We start from the raw sequence: 23,334 nt of genomic DNA on the forward strand, positions 1-23,334 counted from the left end.
CTAGTTATTTGAAAACAGTAACATGATGCAAGGAATGCTATAGAGATTTAAGGGCAACAGTAGTTAATTTACAGATTAATAATGAACACTACTTCCTGGCTTATCATCAAGAGTATCTTCTTTTATACTTTCATAATATTAAACTCTTTGGTTTTTGGCAAACATATTCCTGATGGGGTGAATTTTAAAACTTGGACTCTTGTTTTGCCCATAAAAGATCCATAGAGAAATTACTCCATATGCATGGCTTTTTAACTGGATATATTAAATTTTTTAAAAAGAAAAAAAAAAAGAAAGAAAGAGGCTTCTATAATGACCCACCCCAAGTAAGGCATGTCTACCTTGGAAAGCAGGTAGTTGTATTTTTACAAAGTCATTGGTGCAGATGATAGATATAGACTTAAAATCTTTACTTTCATGATTTACTTTTTCCTGATACCTTACGCTTCATATAAGCCACAGAGGGTCAACAACTGCAAAGATACATGTTGGAGGAGATAATTCTTGTTGAAAAGGAAGTGGTTAAATAAGGATGCACAAACAAAACTAGGAACACTGTGGTAGCCTAACCTTGACATGGTTTGTGTTTGCTGACTAGTCCCAGGGTCCATGGTGTATTGCATTTGCTGCCCACCTGAAGCAGACCTGCTGTGAGCAGCAGTTTTTTATCTGGCCTTTCTGGATGTCTGTAACAGAGGCTGCCAGAGCACCAAAAAACCCCCTGAACAGTAAAGGAGTGCCTTGCATGAGAAATGGTGAAATATCACACTGATTAGCAGATTTGGCAGATCTCCCTTTGCTCTAGGACCACCCTTCCTGTAGAAATTTACTTGTGAATTGTGTAGCTATGCATATTGTGTGTGGGGAGATGTGTAACTTCCAGATGTACGAATGAATCTGTGATTTAGAGTGCAGTCTATGTGAATAATCACAACTGTTGTGCATGCACACAGATTTTTACAGGATGTTTCCAAGAATTTTGAACAAAAACTACATGGAGCCAGTACATATTTCAAAGATATCATCATCTATATGTGTATCTCTCCTTGCTTCCTACAGTCTGAGTTCCTATAAATAGGAACAATCCCAGTCTGAGAAAGAAAAATAGTGCAAATAATACTGACTTTTTTTTTTTTTTAATAAACGTCTGCATGTGCCAAATCTAAATGTGCACACAGATGCCACTGAAATAGAGATGGCTCCAAACCAGTCTCATGCCTTTAGCCTAGAAAACACTTTCTCATTTCCCAGGAGAATATGAAATCCCTCACTGAGTATGAGAGATTGTACCTTAAAAATTATTTCAAGTGATTATATTTATAGAGTGTTTATGAGGCTCATTACTATGTACATGAGCACATAAATGAAATTAGCCTCACAAGAGGCATTTATCCAAGGACACACAGGATGTCTGCAGCAGAGCCAGGAACCAGAAGATAGCTTCCAAGTTTAGTCCAGTATCTTAACCACACTGCTATTTTTGCCTACTTGTGTCCTACCATACTCCATTAGTGACCAGAAATCTTCACGTGGAGACCTCTGCCCTTTCCTTCCAAAGAAGATCATGTGTGGCTTGTGTATTCCTCCCCATTATATTAATATATCTCAACAAGAATATGCACTTGTGTCATCAGTCAAGATCTCTACTTCTAAATGACTGAAGGAATTAGCAAAAGAAAACACAAAGCATATGTAAAGTAAGATATTACAGATCTTTTTTGAAAGAATATCTCATGCTTCTGCTATAAAGAAATATCCTATTCAGTGAAATCCATTACCCAATTTAGTATGGAGGGGATAATCTACTGTGGATGTTAATCCTTTGGAGTCTATTTTAACTCTCTATTTCATAAAATTATTGCTTCATTCTCTGATAATTTTACAATTCAGTATCATTAATTTTATATATAGAAAAGGATTGATGGAACTACTTATTGTTAAGATTTCCCATCCTTTCTCATTAGGAATCTTTCTTTTCAGTTGCTGTAAGAGCAGGATTAAGTTTACTGAGCAAGAAGACTGAGATTAGCATGCAGGTCTGGGGCTTGGAGCAGCACCTGCCTGCCAAGGTCTCTCTGCTGCCAGGATATACATGAGGCTCACTGCTGCAGCTTGATGGGCCAGTCTCATAGGGGAGGACAGGAAGGTCTTGTTGCTACTGGTCACTCTGTTTGTGGCTGACAACTGGCAGAAGCTTGAGCTTTGAGCAGAACTGTGCCATATGATACACAGTATTCAGAAAATATAGGCCCTTCCTTAAAATGTGTACTAAAATCCAGCACTGACTTTTTGGTGATTTTTCTATGTGCCTCTGTTTCCTACTTGTTAACTGGAGATGAACATAGTTCTCCATCTCCTCAGGCATTAGGAAGATAAATTTACATGTATTACAAAGCACACTGTCACTATAGTGAAAAAAAAAACCTGCTTTAGAATGTATGCAAACATTAATAATTCTGTCTTCAGAGCATAATTTGAGTTCTGTACAGGAAATATGGTATGGCATTAAAAAGTGATGAGAAAATAAAATATGAAATATTTTGTCGTATGGCTCGCAGTGCCCATTCAACACTGAGAACAAGGGAAGGGGCCTCTCATTAGAATTAGATGGAATTCTGCAGATTTTTTTTTCAAAGGAAGAGACTCAAGGATGTAGTTAATGTGGAATAAGCAGTCTTAATTCCAGTGTTCCAGGAATTTTAGCTATTAACTTTGCAACTTGTCTTTTAATATACTTTCTGTTGTGTTATATAAAGTGGCTAAGGTGGAAATTCAGAAGCTCCATCAGGCTAATGTAGAAATCCTAGTATCATATTCCAGAAATCCCAGGCTTGGTATGACACCTCTTCCCCGGCCAAAAGCTGCTGGTATTCATGCTGGCAGACGTGCAACAACCACCAGCTCTAAGGAGGAGGCCAGAGCTGGGGACTGAGCAGTGAAGGTATTCCAGAGCCACATACAAGCAGAGCCACAGGCACTGTAGGGCTCCTAGGGGAGCTGGAGTGGCAGGGTGTGCAGCTTGCAAAGTCCACTGCTGCAAGTGGGTTTTAATACCTGGTTCAAGAAATGATTGTGATGTTTAAGAGGGAGTTCTGCTTAATCAGGTCCAACTGCTTCCAGACAGTCCTGTGGGACCAAGTGTGCCATGGCACCCTGACATCTATGAGCCTATTTGGATCATGGGTTACATGTGTATTTAAGTGTTTGTACATAGGGAGCCATCCACCATTTCAGTTCAGAGATGGTCCTTTTCAATGCAGCATGTTGGAAATTAGAGGATCTGATTTCATTCATCTTTGTAGGAGGTATACAACTAAGTATCCATACTGATTGTTTTTTTGTTTTTTTTTTTTTTTTTTGTTTTTTTTTTTTTTTTTCTTTGTCTTGCTGGTTAGTACTGTTACAAGACTAGTCCTTGAATTAGGTGTTACTGTGTTTCCCACATGCAAGGAGGCAGCAACTAAATTATTGCATAAAATAGATACATAAATCTGCTGAAGTTCATATACTGTTCTTTGTGATGCTGAAGAACAAGTGAATGACTTGCTGTGGCAGTGAGAGCATAGGATCCATCACCTTTCCCTTATAGCCAAGAACTTAATAATAGAAAAGACCAATTCAGAGAAGCATGCAGAGAGGGTCTTTCATTTGCCCTATCATTCTTCACTACTGTTACCTCCTACTTGATCTCTCACTTTATACCTAAGACATGTTTTTCTTGCTGTTTGAAGAGTGCTGACTAGAGATTGACTCTTATCTAATATTATTTAGTGTTAACTCCCCTTCTCCACTCAGACTGCAATGACTGCTTCAGGGTCATGCGGCTGGAAATGAGAATGTGTGCTCCACAGGTAGTCAGCTCACTGAGCTGGCCCCCCAAAGTGTCTGCTCTTTACTACAAACAGGTTTTTTTTTCTTTTATTGCAAACAGAAGTCTCAGCTGCCAAGAGAACCACCTGCATATAAGCATGCAGGTAGTGTAGCGGGCGTTGCTATACGGTACACATTAGGATTCTAGTCTGAATAATGCAGATGTTCAGGTACTTGCAGTGGCTTTAAGGTGACCCAGAGTTGCTTGAGTGACAAGGATTTGGGACAGTCCTATTTATTATTATTATTATTATTATCATACTTTGGAAAGAAGAGCTAAGAACTTGCTAAAAGCTGACATTTGCAGCTAAAATATGTAATGCCTGAAGAAATGCAAACCAGCCCTTATTAATATTGGCTTTTCCTAGCAGTAAACTTGAAATATGATGATAGTCTGTAAGCATGCAATGCCTTTTTCCAATTAAAAAATGTGCCTAGTACTGTGTCTAAGCAGGAGTCCAGCAGTGAAGGACAGCACATAAAACTAAGGTAAATCGGTAGAGTGTCAGATGGAAAGGAGTGAAGGAAATGGTTGATGCCTTGCTCTTAGCCACAACCCTAACTGAATAAAATAAAGTATTTAATTGTGTCCTGAAACCTTGTTAACTTGGCTTCCACTGTTAGAACAATGGGAGAAGTGAACTGCAAAATCAGAAAAATCAGAAAATTCTTAGAAAACTGTCATAAAAATGGAGGCTTTAAAAAAGATGAACCAAGCCCAAGAGTTTGTAACATGGTCCCAGCTGTTGAGATAGGAATTATGAATGTGCAGAAAGGCAACAACCAAATGTATCCCCCACTATCTCCTGGCTGTTGCTTAGTGAGATAATCACTTGCCTCTTCTCATACTCAGTATAAAAATTTGTTTGAAAGGTATCAAGGAAATATGAAGACTGCAGATGGTGTCTGGAGATTGTTATATATCATTACACAGGCAAAAAACAATGTTAAAAAAGCATTAAGGTTGCAAAGTTACGTGTTCAAAAGGTATAAAATTACAGAATAAGGTTGTCTATGCAGTTATAATGGGCTTCTCTGTGAACACTCGTTATCATTTTATTATTCATTATAATTATGCCATTACTCATTAACCTTAAATGTGGGATCATATGGAATTTTCCCACTTGTTCTTTTAATTTAATTTGTGTGTGAAAAAGGTTTTAGCTTTAAAAAATAAAGGAACCTGAAAATGCCATCCCATGGCATATTGACAAATGGATTGTCAGCAAGGTTGAAATCTTTCTATTTATCACAGAGACATGGAGAGTCTGGCAGCATTAGATTTTAATAGACTGTGTGGACCCATGTTAGAAGGGGCTGGATTACTTTGCAGCTGAGTGTAGATGATTTTTTTGACAATGGAGGAGTGGTCAATGTCAGGAATTTGGGGGTTACCGCCAGGATGAAGAGGGAAAAGGGCTGTCCTCTTTTTTATCTTGTATGTCTCTGTGCCTTTCTGCTCTCACCCATTTTGGCTCCTCTCATGTCCTGCCTATCCCTCCTAATCAATTTGGATCATCTTGACTACCTGGTTGCCATCACTACTGTTTTTTCATTCTCAATTTTAGTTGATTCTTAACCTCAGGTCCCATTTTCCACAGGTATTTTGAAATCCCTATTTCATTCTTTTCCACCTCAGACTGTAATGCTTACTCACCCTAGGGTCCTTTTATAACACCAGTGCCTTGATGTATTGTCTTCACTCCCCCTATAACCAAAGCACATCCCTCTTTCACTCCTCAGTCTGCTTTTGTGCTGCCTCCTCCACACCTCCTCATCTCAGTGAGTGATGGGCAGCACCCCAACAGCTCAGCAGAGACAGTGCAATACCTCACAGTACTGCTAGAGTTATGTGCCAGCATCTCCTGCTATGCCTGTCATCCCTGCCTCCTGCTCTGTACAGCTCTGTACAGCTCCTGGGAGGAAGGTGCCATTCCGTGTCTGTCTACAGAGGTCTATGGAAGCTGGGAGGGAAGCAGGTGTAGGGACTTTAGGGAGATATATGCTGAGGATGCAGGGACTGTGCCTACTCAAGTGTTTCCCATGTGGCCAAACCTGGAAAGTTTTCACAAAAAAGGTAGAAGGTATATCCCTAGCAGAATGAGTCACTCATTTAGGCAAATTTCTGGTCCCTCTTCCACATGTTCTAAGGAACCTTGCCTTCCTTCAGGCTCCTTTCTGCCACTATTCAAGGAGAAGAAGCTGGATGAGCTTGGCTATTTTTCCCTTCATTTGGCACCACCTTATTCCAACACAGGTAAAAAAAAATGTATCTTGAGAAACAGGAAAAGGACAAATGGTTTGACTCAAATTTCTCACCATGAGCTCGAAGGGAGGATGCAATCTTCAGGATGGAAATATTCGGCCATAGTGCTAGAGTTCTGACAAACCAGTGTTCCACTCCAATGAATGTCTGAGACCATGGGAAATGTCAATATGTACCCCATAGGGACAGAACACTCCTGGCCCTTCTGATGAAACATTGAAGTAATTGACTAGCACAAAGAAATATCTATTGCTAAAATACAATGAAATTAAATAAAGTTTTTGTTTGGGGTTTTTTTTCTCCTACAAGCTCTTCACAGTACAGAAACATCTACCTTTGCTTGGTGGGAATGTACCAAATGGCCAAAGTGCAAATTATCTGCAAGCTGAATTTGTGTCAGTATTTCATCTGAAAAGCTATATCAAAGGATTAATATTTAACTCCTACTCACTTTCAGTGATTTCTGCTTGTAATTCTTACCCTGCTGTATGAGGTGAGAATTCTTTGGCAAAGATTGCTCTTAAGGTTTTAAGCTGATATATGTTTTTCTGCCATAGGATCCTGAAAAGACAAGCATGGTGATGTCAGGGGTGGACAACTTGCAATTGTGAGGAGAAGGGAACCTGTGTACATCTGTACTTAGCAGAAATGTCTTTAAAGCCCTTTATTGAAAACAAGTCAGTAAGAGGTGAGATTGATTGGCTTCTCAGTTTGTGAGACCCAATTCTTGCTCTGTTAATGAACTTAATATTCTCACCTTCCACTTTATTTTAACTCTGTCCACAATCCTGCCAAGGCACCTCAGCTGACATGAATTTAGATGTTTATGGCACACTGCTCTCTCTTCCCATCTAGTAGGATGGATTTCTAAGTTAAAAAGAATAGCGCAGTGGTATCTTTTTCCCCCCATGAATATTTTTGTTCTATATTCAAAGAACTGCAACATAAGTAAGAAAGTGGAGCCTAAAGCATCTGTGGCTGAGGAATGGGGGCAAGAGAAAAAAATAATGGAGAAAAAATTTGAGAAAAAGAAAGTGCTTGTGCTGGCAAGATAGGCAGTTAGGCAGGGACAGAAATAAAGAGGAAACAAAACAGAATAAGGATTACAAAGTGAAAACTATTTGGGAATAGGATGTTGGGAGCAGTAAATAGGCTAGAACAATAGGGATGAACATTTGCTGAATGTGAATAGAAATCACTATAAAGTTTCCACCATCTCCTAATAAAAATACAGTAGCCTTGAGTCCTTGTGCTTTATTAAAAACTCCAGCTGGAATACATAAAAGAAGGCAGGAAAATTATTCTCAAGACAGATAACTTTCAGATGAATGAGAATGTAGAGATTTGATGAGATTTTTTGAAGGCAAAAAATATTTGATGAACAAGACTGAAGAAAAGATGCACAAAGGAGACGAGGAAGCAAAAGAAAAAAGAAATTGTAGAGGAAAAAGAGGGAAGATTTGAGCTATAATTAGCATTTGTCTGTTTGCAGGAAATAAATGATCTCTTACGCAAAGAATTTTTCTGTTACAGCAAAGTGTCAGTCCTAACCCTGTTTTTGTTAGATGTCAGGTATTACCCTCCCTTTTGTTCTGGCAAGTGTACAAGTGCAGGATTAGGAGGTGAAACATTTCCACAGTGTGCTCTGCTCAGAATGGGCTTGGTACTGTTTAGTGGACAATGAGCTATACTGCAGCTGACAAAATACAGGTTTCCTGAACCAAATATATTCAGTTCAATACATTTTCTTGGGTTATGATGGACAGTAATCTAGTGTGACATAAGGTTTCATTTTGCACAGCAGGCTGCATTGGTTCTGTGGTAAATGGAAGCTGTCCATTACAAAAAAAGCCATTATTCCCATAAAAGAATGAACTGATTTGAAAAACGGAGAACTGGTTCAAGTCTGCAGCTTACCTGCACATGGAACTTTTTACCCAACTCCCAGTACTGTACTTCTCCATTTGCTATGCATTCTCTCCCTATCTTGGTGAGACAGAATTTGAGAGCCAGAAATTCCCCCTCTGTTGGGAATCGTTACACAAAACCTTTTGATTCCATATTTAGTGGACACTTACAATTTTTCTTGTAATGCTTTCAGGGAAGCTTTGCATGTTGATAAGAAGGCGCTGGCAATCTTAGCACTTGTTTTTATGTGCTTTCCACTTCAGTTCTCAGTTGTGTTTAGGTGAGAAGGAAAAGAATAGCATTTTGTTATGGCTGAAGATTACAGTTCCTCCCAACCTGTGATTTTTCTTTATAAAATACTTTGGATTGAATAGACTCAGCATTACTGTAGGGTTTACTGGCACAAGCTAAAGTGCAGATCGCTTTTCCCAGTCATGAATTTCAGTTAAAAACAAACAACTGATGAACACATTTCCCTAGAGACTGATTTAAATAGGGGTATTTCATTTGTATATTTCCTAAATAACATTTTCCTGCATGTGTAGAGATAAAAGAGTTTTTGCTTAAGATATTTTTGAAAATATGTTAGAGACTTTTTTTAGACTTTGATTTTTCCTTTTTCAGGGGGACTAAGTAGGAAAATACTTATTGCAGTTGAGTCAAGGCAGAATTTTAATGGAAAAATTAAAATAAAAAATCAAATTTGAACTAAACTGAAAAAAATGAGGTAATGTTTTGATATTTCATCAAAACCATAAAATTTCCAGTAGTTGTAATGAAAAATTATTTTTACAAACACTTTTGAATGTAGTTTTGGACAAAATTGCAAGGGTAGTGCCATAATTGTACCATGTTTTACAAGGGAGTCTATTAGGGGATGAAACAGAAATTGTTAGCAAAGGCTCCTTCAGACCTTATTTACAGCCAGCATTAGATAAAGTGTTACTTAGTGGGCAAATAAGCCTGCCAGATATGAAAGAGACAAAAAAAATGTGTCTTGGCATGCTGGGGAGGATATAAGTATGGAGAAAGCAGAATCTATTATATTTGATAGCGATGGAATGTCGCCTGAAATGACCCTCCATTCTTTCCTATTGTTAACTTTTTCTCATGGGAAAAAAAAAAAAAAAAAAAAAAAAAAAAAAAGCCACAACCAGTGAATTCTCTAATAGCAGCCGTCTTGATGGTAGAACAACAAACTGTTTGCATACATTATTGCAGATTTCTGTTGTGTTGTTTTGGGGCCCAACCAAAATTGAGGTTCCCCTGTGGTACTGTAAAAACAGAGATTGTTCTGACCATAAAGAGTTCCAGTTGACACTCATGAGACACAGACAGAGAGGAGGGAGCAGGAGAAGTGGTTTGTCCAAGGTCATGGTGTAGGTCAGTGGCAGCACCAGCAGGAAAACAGGACCCAGAAGTCTGCATTTGTGTAAATAGGGGCATTTACCAGCATAATCACTCCCGGGGAAGAATGCCCATATGAGGCGTTACGTAGGTATAACTCTAGCTGTCGAGGATGTTGATGCAATTACATCAGTAAACTTTCCCAGGCAGATGAGCCCCTGCTCATGGGCTGCAAAATCCCATTGCAAGGAGACCTTCTGCCAAAGAGTGTTGTTGGAAATCTAGCAAGAGGAAGGAAAGAAAAAACAAAACAGTCCTCACTTCAATTAGAGGAAAAGATAATTCCTTTCAAGTCGAGAGGCTCAACTCCTGCTGGCCTTTGTTCCTAAGCTTACCCTTGCTGTAATTTCACAGAGTAACTTGAATAATGCCAGTTTGTTCTGTGATTACCCTCAGCTGGAGCACAAAATTAATATCTCACTAAGTAATTCAGTACATGATGGGTGAACATTTAGTCAAACATGCCTTAAAAAGCTAGGATTTTCAATGTTTGCTGGAACTCCTTCAGTGACAATTAATTGCCTGTGTTCGTATATGTTTATGAGCCTCAGTAAACAGGCAGCATATTTACATCTCCCCATTACCTTCAGAAATAAACTTCCTGAAGAGAAAAAAACTCATGTTCCCTGATTACAATCTAATTTTAAGTAAACAAGGGGTGGGGAAAATGACTAGTAAGCAGGATTTTGGAGGGAGGAAGGTGGGAGGTGAAGAATTTTCTCCCTCTGGAACCATACCACATCTAATGCTGGTAGTATTAAGTTAATATGCTGCAAGAGACAAATGGCCTTGGCTAGTCCTGTTAGTGTTTAGGGGGGTTTGTTTGCCTTTTTTATCCTAAGAGTTTAGACTCAAGACCAGATGCAGTATTTACTAACTTGTGATGTGGAGTTGCTATGTAATATGCCACCTTTGAATGGCATGTCTTCTAGCCCGTGCACAATCCTGGCATTTTCTGAAAGCTCTAAACTACTGCTGTGTGATCCTATGATATGCTACAGCCAGTGTCTCTCTCTCCCATTTCTTCACAATGTGCTCACTGCCATTGCACTGCTTTCTCTCCACATGAATCCCTTACAGAACTGAAAGTACCAATCTTTTGCCCCATTGGTCTTATTTGCTGTGGCTTTTACTATGCAATGAGGGTTTGTGGGGTGAGAGGAATCCACCATTTACTGTCACAACTGGGGCACTGCCATTGACTGGTCATGTTACTTAATCCTCTTCCACATTGCAGGATGAATTAGCTCTTGCAAAGTGTTCAGAGATGTGTAGGAAACAAACTGTAGACAAAAGACTAAGTATTATTTACTTTGGTCGTATCCATTAACATCTGCAGAAAGAAAACATTAGTGCATAATTTCAGTGTCTGTACAACTGACTGCTAGTTTCACTGGCTTGTGCTTGTAAGGGATTATATCAGGTGGAAAACACAAACAATTTAGTGAATGTTCATTGTTGTTCACTTTTCATCTAAAATTTTTCACTCTGCTGCTGTCCAAAGATTTCCTTTAGGACTGGATGTTCAGGTAAAAGTAGACTAATGGAAACCCTTGAGCCATAAAGTAAAGACAGAAGCTGAAAAAGTGAAAATAATGAAGTATGATGATAGATGGCAAGTCTTTGCTGTTGTACAAAATCTTATCCGTTAACTCTTTCAGATTTACTTTAGGCCATCTGTAACTCTGCCTAATTCTATACTTTGTGCTGTTGTGATGGTTAGTGCTGAAGGCTGGAGAGCAAACCTGCTGGGTTTTTTCTTGCAGGCAGGGAAGTGGGGTGTGTGTGTGTGGGTAAAGCCACCTCCAGTGGTGTTTGGTCTCTTATGAAAGGAAAGCACCTGAAAACAGTGGCATCCCCCAACTCAGAGAGGTTCTGTCAATCCCAGACACTTAATACTGTCATTGTTAAGCTACGTGTTTTGATCTTCTATGTCTTTTAACCTTCTCTGTGGCTATCAAATGCTTTACTGATGGTTGCACCAGGGTATGTCCCTTCTTAGAAACTTGGTTAGCTCTCCTTAGGTAAATCAGCTTGATAAATGATCCATTTAATATTAAAATTCTGTGTTCGTCAATAAAGTTTTAAGGTAGCTGGACTGAAGGAGCTGACAGATCTAAAAATAAAATCAGTGCTCTTCTTGTAATCCATTGTAAACAAGCTGGCAAGCTTTCCTATGGTCTCCTTTGTAATAGTTTTAATGAGTAAATAAAGAGAATAAAAGTAGAGAGACAGGGTAAAAAATGTAAGTCAAATATAATTGTTCTTTTTTTTAACCTATTATATTGCTTTAGGTGGTGGTATCTCTATTTCTCTAGTCCTGACTTAGAAAATTTTGACATAATTTTGCCAGAAGTTAAATCTTCTACAATACATATCGCTGCTTTTCAAGAGCAAGGAGCTAGAAAATATTTTAATTGCTCCCTGACTCTGATACCTGACTTTAGAAGGTTGTAATTGGATAGGTAAGCTTATTTAAAAAAAAGAAAAAGTGTACGTAGAATTGTATTTTATCTAATAAAAACCCCTGAATTTTCTACTAGGTATCTGTTTTTTTCTTTTAACTCAGTTTTTGTGAATGAAGAAATCTGCATTCTATGACAGGTAAAAATACATCCAAACATATGTAATTTTTCTGTACTTCAGGCTGCCAGGAGAATGAGTCTCTTCTTTTTTTTTTTTTTTTTTTTTTTCCCTCCTTTTTTTTCCCTTCTGTTGGTTAACTCCAGGTTTCTTATCCACAGCTTTGGTTGTTGCAGGGTTAATATCCTTTGGTGCCTGTCTTTGAATGCACTTGGCTGTCAAGTTTATAGATGATGTGTTCCCATTTATTTAATTTAATTTCATTTCTAAACTTTCCATTGAAGAGATCCTTACTGCTCACCTGGTTCTTGAATCTGCCCTCAGGTCAGTGACAGCAGTGGCAGCAGTGCCTTTGCAGATGCACTGGGATCTGGCTCACTCCCTGGGTTCCCGAGGCTGGGACTGGCTGGGGCTTGATAATGAGCCCTCCCATAGGAAGAAAAAAAAGTTGTGAAGTTGCTCACTGTTGCTCACTGGGATCGAACAGCTTGTCTTTTCTTTTGAGGAACATTTATACTTAACACTCGGTAGGCAAACTGCTATTTCAGTTTGCAAGTGGATTCAGTTATTCAAATGCACAGGCCAGAAAATGAAGGGGATTCTATTTAAACAGTGTGCTCCCAAGTCACAGATGATCTTTTTGATGTCTGTATTTTGCAAATGGAAATTTTCCATTTTCCAGCACTAGCATTTGTTCAGAGGCTGTATGCTATCTAAATCTGCTTTTGTGGCTGTTCATTTGCATTTTTGCTATGCTATATTGCCTCCTGTCTTCTCCCCTTGGCCCCCCACTCTTTTATATTGAATTCCTATTTCTGCTGCCTCCACTCTGTCTTGCATCTCTGAAGGCTCAATCATGCGAGATGCTGAACACTCAGAGCAAACAGCAGAGGCTGCTCAGCACCTGGTCAGGATTACAGGTGAAAAGGGAAATCCAAAGCATCTGCATATTGAGGATTTTTGCTGAGAGAGAGAGCAGATGAAAGGTGGAGCTGTTCCCCACTCACATAAGAGTCACACTTCTGTAGCTTCCCACCTTTTCTCAGTTGCTAGAACTGATGGAGCTACTAGCCAGTGCATCTGATGGAGAAGTGTGTGGAAATCTTGGGTTGAAATTTTATGGCATGATTTGAAATACTCACAGTAGTCAGATGATATAGACAAAACAGTCCTTCCTGGATTTAAATTAACAACCATGGAAAACCTTGTGTGTTCACATAGCTTTCTTGGTCAGAACGCCGTTCTCTGCTTCCTTTAGTATTTATCTTTTATTTCACCCTGTACACATAGATTCTTTCTTCTCCCAAATCTGGTTACGTCCACGTCTACAAGCAAACCGCTTAGCAAGAAAAACTGCGTTAATATCCTGAGGGAAAATTGAGAAGGTGAGGAGAGAAGCACTACGACTTAATTCTGGCAGTTGAAAGAACAATCTGAAAGTTGTCTCGGCTCAAAGTATCACGTACAGTCAAGTAATCACTATTCACTTCTGCAGATCCCAACCCTCAAACAGTCTATTTCACCCTCAGGGAAAGCCGGGCGGGGGGAGAAGAAAGTGTAAGCAAGAGTATCATGCACTACAATGAGAGGCAGCGTATTTAAAGCTGAGCTGTGATACAAACCGAGGGGTTGGGAGGCGGGGATTGCAGGCTTCTCCTCCCATTCCTATCTCTTTCTCTAAATTCACTTCTCAAAAGAGAAGATGAATGAAAAAGAGGGACCCTCAGAAGAGGGACCACATGGTCGTGGCCAGCTTGGAATGATAATACTAAAGATAGGGACTGAAAATACTCAATAGTTTACCCAACCAGGCTTTTGTTCTGAGCCTGTTGAAAACTGGGGCAATGGTAGTGCTCCACAGGGCTCGTCCAGGTTTGCAGGAACCCGCTGAATGCCTGCACAGTGCTCTGGGAACGGAGCACTCGTTTTGCAGAAGTTTTTCTCCTGCCACACGAGGCAAATACCTGTGCGAGCATGGCATGGTGTTCCCACTGTATGGCAGAGGGCTGGTACCTAAGTACCGACGATTATGAATGGCTGGTGATGTATGCACAGTGTATATGCCGTATTTTAAGCCTGTGTATGGCTTCCCGCACTACCCTTTTGGACTGGCTATGGGGCAGTTATGGGAACCCATAACAAAACCCTCTGCTTATGAGAACAGCAAACTGCCAGAGTAAAGCGTGATATTTCCATGTTCCTGTCATGTGCAAGCACGTGCCCACAAACCAAAACACAGCTGGCAAGTCTAATTTTAGCCCTACCAGCCTTGAGAAATGTCCCTTTAAAGACATTCTTTTTATAATTCCTTTTTTTTTTTTTAAAGCAATTTGGTTGATAATGCAGCAGCTGACAGTCCTGCTGCCATACTATGGATGATTTAAATAAAAACAAAAAGAAAATGCTTCCCCACATTTTTTTCCCCAAAAATTTATAAATAGGCAAAACCACTGTAGAAAGGCTCAGGAATCTGATGACATGTTAAAGAAATAAGTTATTATAAAAAAAAGAGAAACGCTAGGATTTGTGTACAAGAGGAAACATTTTGTTATTCACGCACTTTTTTTTCCTGGTGATTTATAGCCCCGTTGTAAAACAGACTCTTCCTTCGAGTCTTTCGGAGGATAAATATTTGGGATGGCGGTGCTGACACAGGTCCTGCACGCCTGGGATCTGTGGCAGGTGTGGGGCTCTCGGCCGGACGCGGAGGCCACACCTGGCCCTCACCTGGGTCCGGGCGGCGGCAGCTGCGTGCGGGGGAGCCCGGCCGGGGGAAACGCAGCCGCGGGTAACTTTTGTGGCACCGTGGTATTTTCACACGTCTGGGGGAAGGCACCCGCCCTTCAGGCCGGCCGAATTTCCTCTTTACCCTCTTCCTCCATTTTGTTCCAACTTTAAATAAACCAAGTCTTATGTAAGCGGGTTAACAAAGTATGTATTTAATATGTCTGGCCCGGGGTCGCCTCTCCGCGAAGCGCCGGATGACGGTGCGGAGTAGTTTTCTGAAGGGGGCGGACGGCGACCAGGCTCCGTGACCTTCCCCCTCCCGTTTGTTAAAACACACACATATATATATATATTTAAAATTAAAACCATAAATATAAAACCGTGTTTTGGAGCTGCTCTCCCCTGTCCCCCGCCCCGCGGCGTTAGGATTTCCCGAGTCCCACGGCCGCTTTCCGGAGCTGCCCGGTCCGGCGCGGGCGCGGAGCGGGCGGGGGCGCGGAGGCGGCCGCGCGGCCTGCGCCGACCTCCCGGGGGAGCGGCGCGCCGAGGTCCCTCCCACCGGCGGCGCGGCGCGGAGGGGGTTTGAATGAAAGACAGGACGAGCCCTGAACACCATGTCACTCCGTGAAGGAGGCAGCGGCAACTAGGCTGGGGAAGGCTCTTCCCTCCCCCCCCCTTTTTTTTTATTTTCTTTTTTTTTCTTTATTTTTATTTTCCTTTTCTTTTCTTTCTTCCTTTTTTTTTTTTTTTTTTTATTTGGTTGGAAGGGGGGTGGGTGGGGAAGCGAGAGGGGAGGGCTCGAGAGCGGGGCGAGCCGAGGAGAGGACGAGGAGAGCGAGCGAGCGAGCGAGCGAGCGAGCGGCTCTGCGGAGATTTGGAGTTGCACTGTCTTCCCGGCTGCTCTCGCAGGACGGTTCCCTCCCGAGCCGGGCAGCGGGCACCGCCGGGGGCACGCTGCTGCCAGCGGGGGAGGCGGGCTGCTCCGCCGCGGGCACCCGGGCACGGGGCTTCCACCCACCCACACACCCACACCCACACACACACAGACACACGTATATGTTCATGCGGGCGCGTTTTTGGCTGCGCTGGAAGTAGCGCGCGGTAGACGGCGAGGAAGTCTCGGCAGCCTCCTCTGTCGCCCGCGCTGTCAGGAATAGCGGCGTGAGAGGAAGAAAGGCCCTGGGGCACTACACCCTGCCAACGAGTTCCCCGCACCAGCCAGAAGGACTCCAGCTACATGGGCAAACGCCTGGACCAGCAGCCAATGTACCCTCAGTACACCTACTACTACCCCCACTATCTCCAAACCAAGGTAAGGGCTGGCGGGGCCGGGCGCCTGGCGGGGGATGGAGAGCGGAGCCGCGCGAATTGCGGGCTCTCCTCTTCTCTTTGGCGATTTTTCTGTCTCTTTCTCGGGTTTGGTATCACATAGAGCCAAACTGCTAGGCATAAAGCCGGCGTGAGAGAGGCAGGAAGGTTACTGTCTGCCCTCCCATTTATTTCTTTATTTCTTTTAATTTATTTTTTTTTTCCCAAGGGCTGCTGGCGTCGGCTAATTCCTTTTATTGTTTGGGTAGAACAGTGCGGTTAACGCTATCGTAACAGCGGGCAGGTAGTGTGTTTGTTATTGCATGGGATAAAGATTGCTCTGGACAGCATCGGACATAAAACACTTTTGGTGGATTTTCCGGCGATCGCTACAGTTTATTCATAGCTTAAAAGCATTTTGCTGTTAGAGAAGCTGTCTGTGGCAACTCAAACTTTTAATCGGCTGAGGAGGAGATGCTGTGGAGCTCGGAGCTACCCGTCTGTAAACCTGGTGGAGTTTGTTTCAGTGCATTGCACTGGTTTTAATATTTCATTAAATATTGAAGATGATATGGCTGTACTCTGTTGCATTTAAGAGGTCTAGAAATAGAGGGTAACTACTTTTGGAGAGTGTATCCAAGTGTGGACGCTTCCGTTTTCTTTCTTGTTTTCTTAATATTTTTTAAAATGCCAGCAGACTGGAAAGCAGGCCGGCCTCTCCTAGAGAGGCTGAGTGAAGTCTATGCTACCTGGCCATGAGTTAGTTAATTAAAGCCTTATTTTTATAATGTCATTGTATAATAGTCTACTCTCTGAAAAGATTTCCTGTGACCAAAAGACAGTAACAAAAGAAAGCCCTAAACCGAAAGTTTGCAAGCCCTGTCAGGACACTGTATTTGGAGGGAAGAAAGAGAAACCTCACAACCCCAGATTAACAGTTTCAGTAAATAAACGAACATCCTTTAGGAGGGAAAAGCCAGGGCAGGGCACACACACGTGCATATGGTACTGCGTGCAAATATACACATTGTGCTCCTGTGGCAAATTTAACACATGGGACACTTGATGTGTGCAACTGTGTGTGGTGAAGTGCCACAAGGGAGGCTGACTTCTCCAGACTTTTGGTTTGAAGCATGTTGATCTGGCTGCGGTTGGGAAAGGATAAGTTATATTCCTTGTTAATAAAAATTACTTTCCCATTAACATTTATAGCTGAACTACTGCATTATATAAATTAACTAATTGTAAAAACTGTGATTCAGGCTGGTTGGAGTTGTGATGACACCAGAAGCACTCAGTATGATTACAGCCTTGAAATTCATGGCAGGGTTACCTCTCACTTCTTTGCTCTGCTGTTTCTTTCACTGCATCATGCAGATATTTTTTTTTGTATAAAATTAATCCTTTTTTAAATTTTGTGTTTTGGCGTGAAATTTATTATTTCTCTACCCCTTTTTTCAAGGTCAATCCAAATAGCATTTTACCTTTGTGACCATTTAGTGTGTAATGTTGCTGTTGCAGCAGCAGCAGCTCGTCACTAGCTTGACTGCAACATTGATATAGCTTTAACTGTTTGGGGGATTGGGGGATGCAGGCTGATGCTATTCCTCAAAACCTGGCAAGCCAAGGACATGAAACAATTGATAGTGTTTTTTTGAAAGAACAATAGCCTCGAGTATTGGAGGAGAAATATTGGACATTCCATCCCTTTTACTCACGTAGCTTACATTTTGCCAGTTGTCCTTTTTCTTTCTTTTTTTCTTCATTTTTTTAACTTTGTAAAATAAGCTTTTTTAGAAAATTAACATTATATTTGGGCTTAAAGTAAAAAAATAGCTTTTCTGTACCATGATTTTTTTTAACCCCTTGCTTTAAAAAATAAATGTATTTTTATAGCGGGTATATAAAATTATCAGCCCTGTGAAAAGTCATGTGCATCAGTCTTGGCACACTTGCACTATTACAGTAAGGACAGGTAAAATTTCAAATTGGTGATATATTTGAGATGTCTTTATTTTTTCTCATTTTCCTTGGTCCACAATTAAGGGCATACATAAACTCTAAATAATAAACACATATACACGTGCGCAGATATATATATATATACATATATACACATATACACACAGATGCAAGTATTTCTCTTCTATAAGACTTTAAAGTAGTGCAGACAGGCAGCATCTGGATTTTGTTACCTTAAAGCTAGCCATCAGCTTCTGGGACGTTTTAAAGCAGTTAGATCCATTGTATGTCTAAAGCTAATAGCTGGGTAATCAAATAATCTTGTGGTGGAGAGCTGTATCTTTTATCATCCCTATTGGAGCAACACATATAAATAAACCTTTGTATGATTCCAGCCGGCCTGAGAACTTCAACTTATTATTTTCCAAAAACTGCTCTTTGTACCAAGCATGGTAGGATTCAGCTCTACAAAAAGAATGTGTTTTTATGCTCATAGTCATGCATGCGGGGGGGGGGGGGGGGGGGGGCGGTGCACATTAATTTGTAATTAAGAAAGAAATTCTAGGCTTTCTTATGGCATGGTACAGCTTCTGAAATTCAGAGTGGCAGCATGTTCAACAGGCAAAGTTTGGAAATTCATGTTCCCCAGCGTGTTTGGGTGAAGTGCTTTTGCTTTGCTTGTTTGGTGAAGTTGCCTTGGCTCTCCTCTGAGAAGTACCGCATTACTGTACATCACGTCCCTCTCACAGGGGAGCACGGAGCTGCGCAGGATTCCAGCCTACAGTCTGTATGTGTGTGTCTTCTAACGTGGCTAGCACGTTGTTGTGCAGAAAGGGTGTAAATGAATAGCTATGTGGGTAATGAGATTATAAATAGAAAAAATGGATTCCATATGTTTGTCTGATTGCTTTAACTTTTTAGAGTTTTGTGGCCTTTTGTGGAACACAAAACATGCACTCGTTCCATTTATTTGTGCTCCTTCATTATCAAATGCCACCACTGAAGCTAAAACTTTAATTTCAGGTTTAGGAAAAGCCATTGTCATCCAAAAAAGAGAAGAAGGGGAGGGTGTCAATCCTTATGAGACAATTGCAAGGAATTTAATATGTCTCTTAAGGACAAGCACTGAGTTTGAGACAATACATAACCTTATTTCTGTTTTGGTGTGATGCTGTTGTACAACTTCAGTTTGAACTTACAGTTTTGGAACTTTTTTAGGTAGATGCTGAGAGTAGGGAGAGAGTCCAGTTGTCCTAGGAGTTTATTTCAGAGTAAGTGTTTCTGGTTACTGTTGTGAGGCATAGTCTTGTGTTCTTGTTGCAAAAAATATTGCAGGGAAGTGGTTCAGCTCATGTATATCTGATGATAATCTGTAGTACTTCTTTATTTTATTTTGAGATGTTAAGAAAATTTCCTCAGTTGCATCCTTGCTGATGGTGTAACTACTCAAACAACTGGTTTACAGGAGTACGTTGCAAATTGTCATGTAGAATGTTAATGATGCCAAATCTTGCATTATGGTCTGAATTTCTTTCTTTTGTTTCTTGTTTGCCAAAGCAAATTCTTTTCTCTTTGCCACTTAGCACAGAAGAAAACAAAAATAAGCACTACGAAATATCATGTAGTGAGAAAAAGAGGAGAAAAATATTAACTCAGTATATTTGAAAGAGTCTCCTTGATTTAGTAGGTGATGTGTTTTATATTTGTCCTCTGCAGCTTATGATTAGACCTCTTGCTAGGGTCAGCTTTCATTGCAAACGGTCTACTGAAAAAACCTGAATCACTTCGGTAGAAAGGAGGTGATGCCACAGTTACCTGTCGACAGGAATTGTTTGGTTTACGATCTCTATACCTGCGCTCGGGGTAAAAATATGCCAGTTAAGCAGCTATTTCCATGCAGTTTGCTTTCATGCATTCTCCAGATATTTCCTACTTATTAGTCATGGTTTGGGTCTGGTAGTTTAACTCTCATGGTGTTGACTCTGTAACCCAGTCAGATGGCAGTAACACCCCAAACAGAGAGGCAGTGTTTACAGTACCCACAGTACCTCTTCATCTCTGTATGCCTGATGCATGTGTGAACACGTGCAAAAGGAAGAAGTGTGATTTCCCAATGCCTACCTGAATAAAACCCCATCTCTGTGGCTGTGAAAGGGACTGACCTGCAAGGAAGAGGGCTTAATGAACCTGTTCCTGAAATGACAGATATGTGCCCCACCTGAGTAAAAAATGGTTAGGGAGTTCAAACAGGTGTACTTAGAAGAGTTTAAGTTTGATATAGTGATTTTATGGGCCCACATTCAGGTGTGTGCTATATCTCCTTTTTGACATTTTTTAGGGCATCTTTTGGCATGAGGGAATTGGGGACTTCCTTCAATTGTGTGGCATAAGCATACCTTCCTCTTTGCTCCATCACTCTTTTAGAAAGTGTGCATTTGGCATAGGTGCAAAGCTCTTGCCTCTTTTCACCTCTTACCTACCAATCCTGTGCTCTTTAGTCACTCACGTTTCTGTTTAGAGGGTTTATGGCGTTCCCCACTTTTGGCCATCTGGCCATACAGAAGGCCTTGAAGAAAGCGTTCCAGATACGGAGATGCCTGACAGGGCTTCTCTGGCTAGTAGTGTTCAGATTGTGTTTGGTGCCTGGTGTGAAACAGGGGTCAGGTGTAAGGAGTAATTCATCAACCACACACTGATTTCAGGCTGCATTTCCAACCATCTGCAGCTTGGATCGCTGCCAGAGCTCAAAAGTCTAGCTGGAGCCCATGTGATCATGCCAAACTAAAGGCAAACACTTGCAATTAGAGAAATGCATTTCTAGGAATTAAGTTTGTTCTCACTTAGCCCTGTTTGATTCAGTATGTCACAGCATGTTTTAAATGCCTCAGAGAGCTGCCCAAGAGGAACACAAATTCATTTAAATGCCATTTAAAAGTATTTCAGCCTAGCTATGATTTTGATGGTAATATTAATACTTAGCTCTAGTAGTTGCCAATTGGCTTAAACAATAAGGAAGATAAAAGTTGTGTTCCTCTGAAAAACAAAGGCATATATGAACTCATTTGCTTTCCATTTATCCTTGCATGCCTGGATAAAAATACTTTTGTTGTTTTAAGGGACATGATGATATGTATTAAAATGGTGTTATATTTTTTGATTGATCTTCCTTTCATATGTTACCTCAATGTAAGTCTGTTTAAATTAAAAACTAACCAAACCACAAATACCCACAAAAGAAAGTACCAAATAAAATAAAATTAAAAAAACCCCAAAAAAACCCAAAAAAAACCCAAATAAAAAAAAACCAGATCAAACCTGTGGAAAAAGAACAATCAAATTTTTACTACTTCAAACACTTACCTATTATGATATTCGATGGCTATTTGTTTTGCAAGCAGATATTTTATTTCTGTAACAAAAAATGGAAGTTGCAAGGATTTGCCAGATGAGGCTACAAAGACCTTGCTGTGGTGAGTGTGTTAATAATTGTAATTTAGAATGCCTTATACAAGGTGCCCTTTCAAAATAAAGTGCAGTGGTTCAGAAATGAACTGGTTTGGTTTTTAATGCATGAAGTCCTTGCAAAGAAAGCATGATGGTGTGCTTGCACTTTAATTCAAGTATCTTGGTAAAAATCATCAGACTGTCAGTTCTTAAATTTCCATGAATTAAAAAACAGATAAGAAAGGCTGAATTTCAAGTAGGATGTCGGAGTTCATTTCAGGTCTTGCTGTGAGTAGCCTATATAGTATTCCCTTTGCATATAATTGCAAGCAGTATTTTCTAATTCAATTTAAGTTTTATTTATTTATTTATTTAGGGGTGGAAAGTAAATTTTCCACTGTCTCTACTCCAGGCGGGGACTGGGTTTGCTTGCAAACAACCCCATTCTGGACTGTCCAGGAAGAGAACTAGACTTTTCAAAAAAACAAATAGTCTAGTTGTATTTTTTTTTTTTCTTGAAGAAAAGAATTTTAGTGCTACAAATTTTATGTAGAGGAAAATAGTTAATATGTCTCAAGAATTTGCTTCCAGTGCTGCATTAAAATTGTGTTTTGTAACAGTCTCATCAGCTACAGCTGTATGTGATTATATAGTGTAATATCAAAAGCATGTGTGAATAAGAGCTTTTATGATATAGTTGTTCCATACCAAAGACTGCAGATGGGCAGAGAAGGGAGACAGAGAACAGTGATTTACTCAGATATTGTCAGAGCCTATACTCTGAGTATTCCGGTAGTGGTGTTTTGCAATTGCTTTCCCACTCATATGGGAAAGATCGAGTAACAAAGGGAAGGTTAGAAGTAAACAGTTTTACAAAGAGAGCTACTCTAAACAAGCAGGTATCAGCCCAAGAATGGTGTCTACTGATGCAGAATGATGTACCAGTATTTTAAGTAGAGGGTTAACAATAATATTATTGAATAGAAGCTATAGTGACAGGGATCTGTTCTGCAACCTTTGAAAAATCAATGAAAAGGATTCAGTTGTCTTCAGCAAGACAGAATCAGGCCCACAAAGCACATACTGATCACCATGGTGAAACCAGGACAGCTGAATAATATGCAGGTAAAAAAAAAAAACAAACAAACAAAACAAAAAAAACAAAAAAAAAAAAAAAAAAAACAAAACAAAAAAAACCAACCAAACAACAGTCACAAAAGAAATAAAAACAGTAAATCAAAATGATTCCACATTAAGCAAGGGGCCAAGGAAATAGCTCATCTGATTCTTAACAGCATTTTGTGTTTGCTCTGGCTATAATTTCTATTTAACATTATTTCTTGTGATTTATAATTTTAGAGAATAAGCAGCATAAACCAGATGCTTTGTCTTTCTGTCTGTTTCTCTCTCTGCCAGTTGAGATACGATTTATACAGAGGGGAAGTCTAATTGCCATAGGAGATGTCTCACATGGAGCCCAGTGCCTATAATGAAGATTAACAATTTCAGTAAGAGGCTAAGTGCACTTTATCCACAAAAAAGTATCGGAGAGCTGTTTTTGCTTTTAGTTATGTAATTTTTAAGATAAAAATACTGTGTAGCCTCTTTGAAATTTGAAACAAGTCAATTTTCTGTGTTGGTCTTTTCTGAAGATACAGTGTTTCTAAATGGAGAACTTAAGCAGAGGTTGCTTGTCCTATCTGTAGCTGCAGGTTGGAAGCTCCTGTTGAATTCCTCAGTCATACTGTTTTTTATATTTTGTTGGTTTATAGCAAAGTCTAATCTCCTAGAAGTTTTTTATTACCTGAAAGACTTCAGGTCTGACATTGTCAAATAAGAGAAAGAGATTATTTTTCCTG

The 23,334-nt window shown here is 40.2% G+C and overlaps 1 protein-coding gene across 2 annotated transcripts in view; it reads left to right on the forward strand.

The window, feature by feature from the left end:
* Positions 1-23,334, forward strand: part of RBMS3 (RNA binding motif single stranded interacting protein 3) — a 699,061-nt gene that overhangs the window by 246,302 nt on the left and 429,425 nt on the right. The window contains exon 1 of one of the 2 annotated variants that reach the window (XM_053978357.1): positions 15,923-16,073. The exons of the other annotated variant lie outside the window; for it this stretch is intronic. Within the exon in view, the coding sequence (XP_053834332.1) occupies positions 15,999-16,073 (75 nt within the window). The 5' untranslated portion in view covers positions 15,923-15,998. Of the gene's footprint in view, positions 1-15,922; positions 16,074-23,334 lie in introns of those variants that run through there. 2 annotated transcript variants of the gene reach the window in all.

This window comes from Vidua macroura, chromosome 1 (genome assembly GCF_024509145.1).
Source record: "Vidua macroura isolate BioBank_ID:100142 chromosome 1, ASM2450914v1, whole genome shotgun sequence".
NCBI lineage: Eukaryota > Metazoa > Chordata > Aves > Passeriformes > Viduidae > Vidua > Vidua macroura.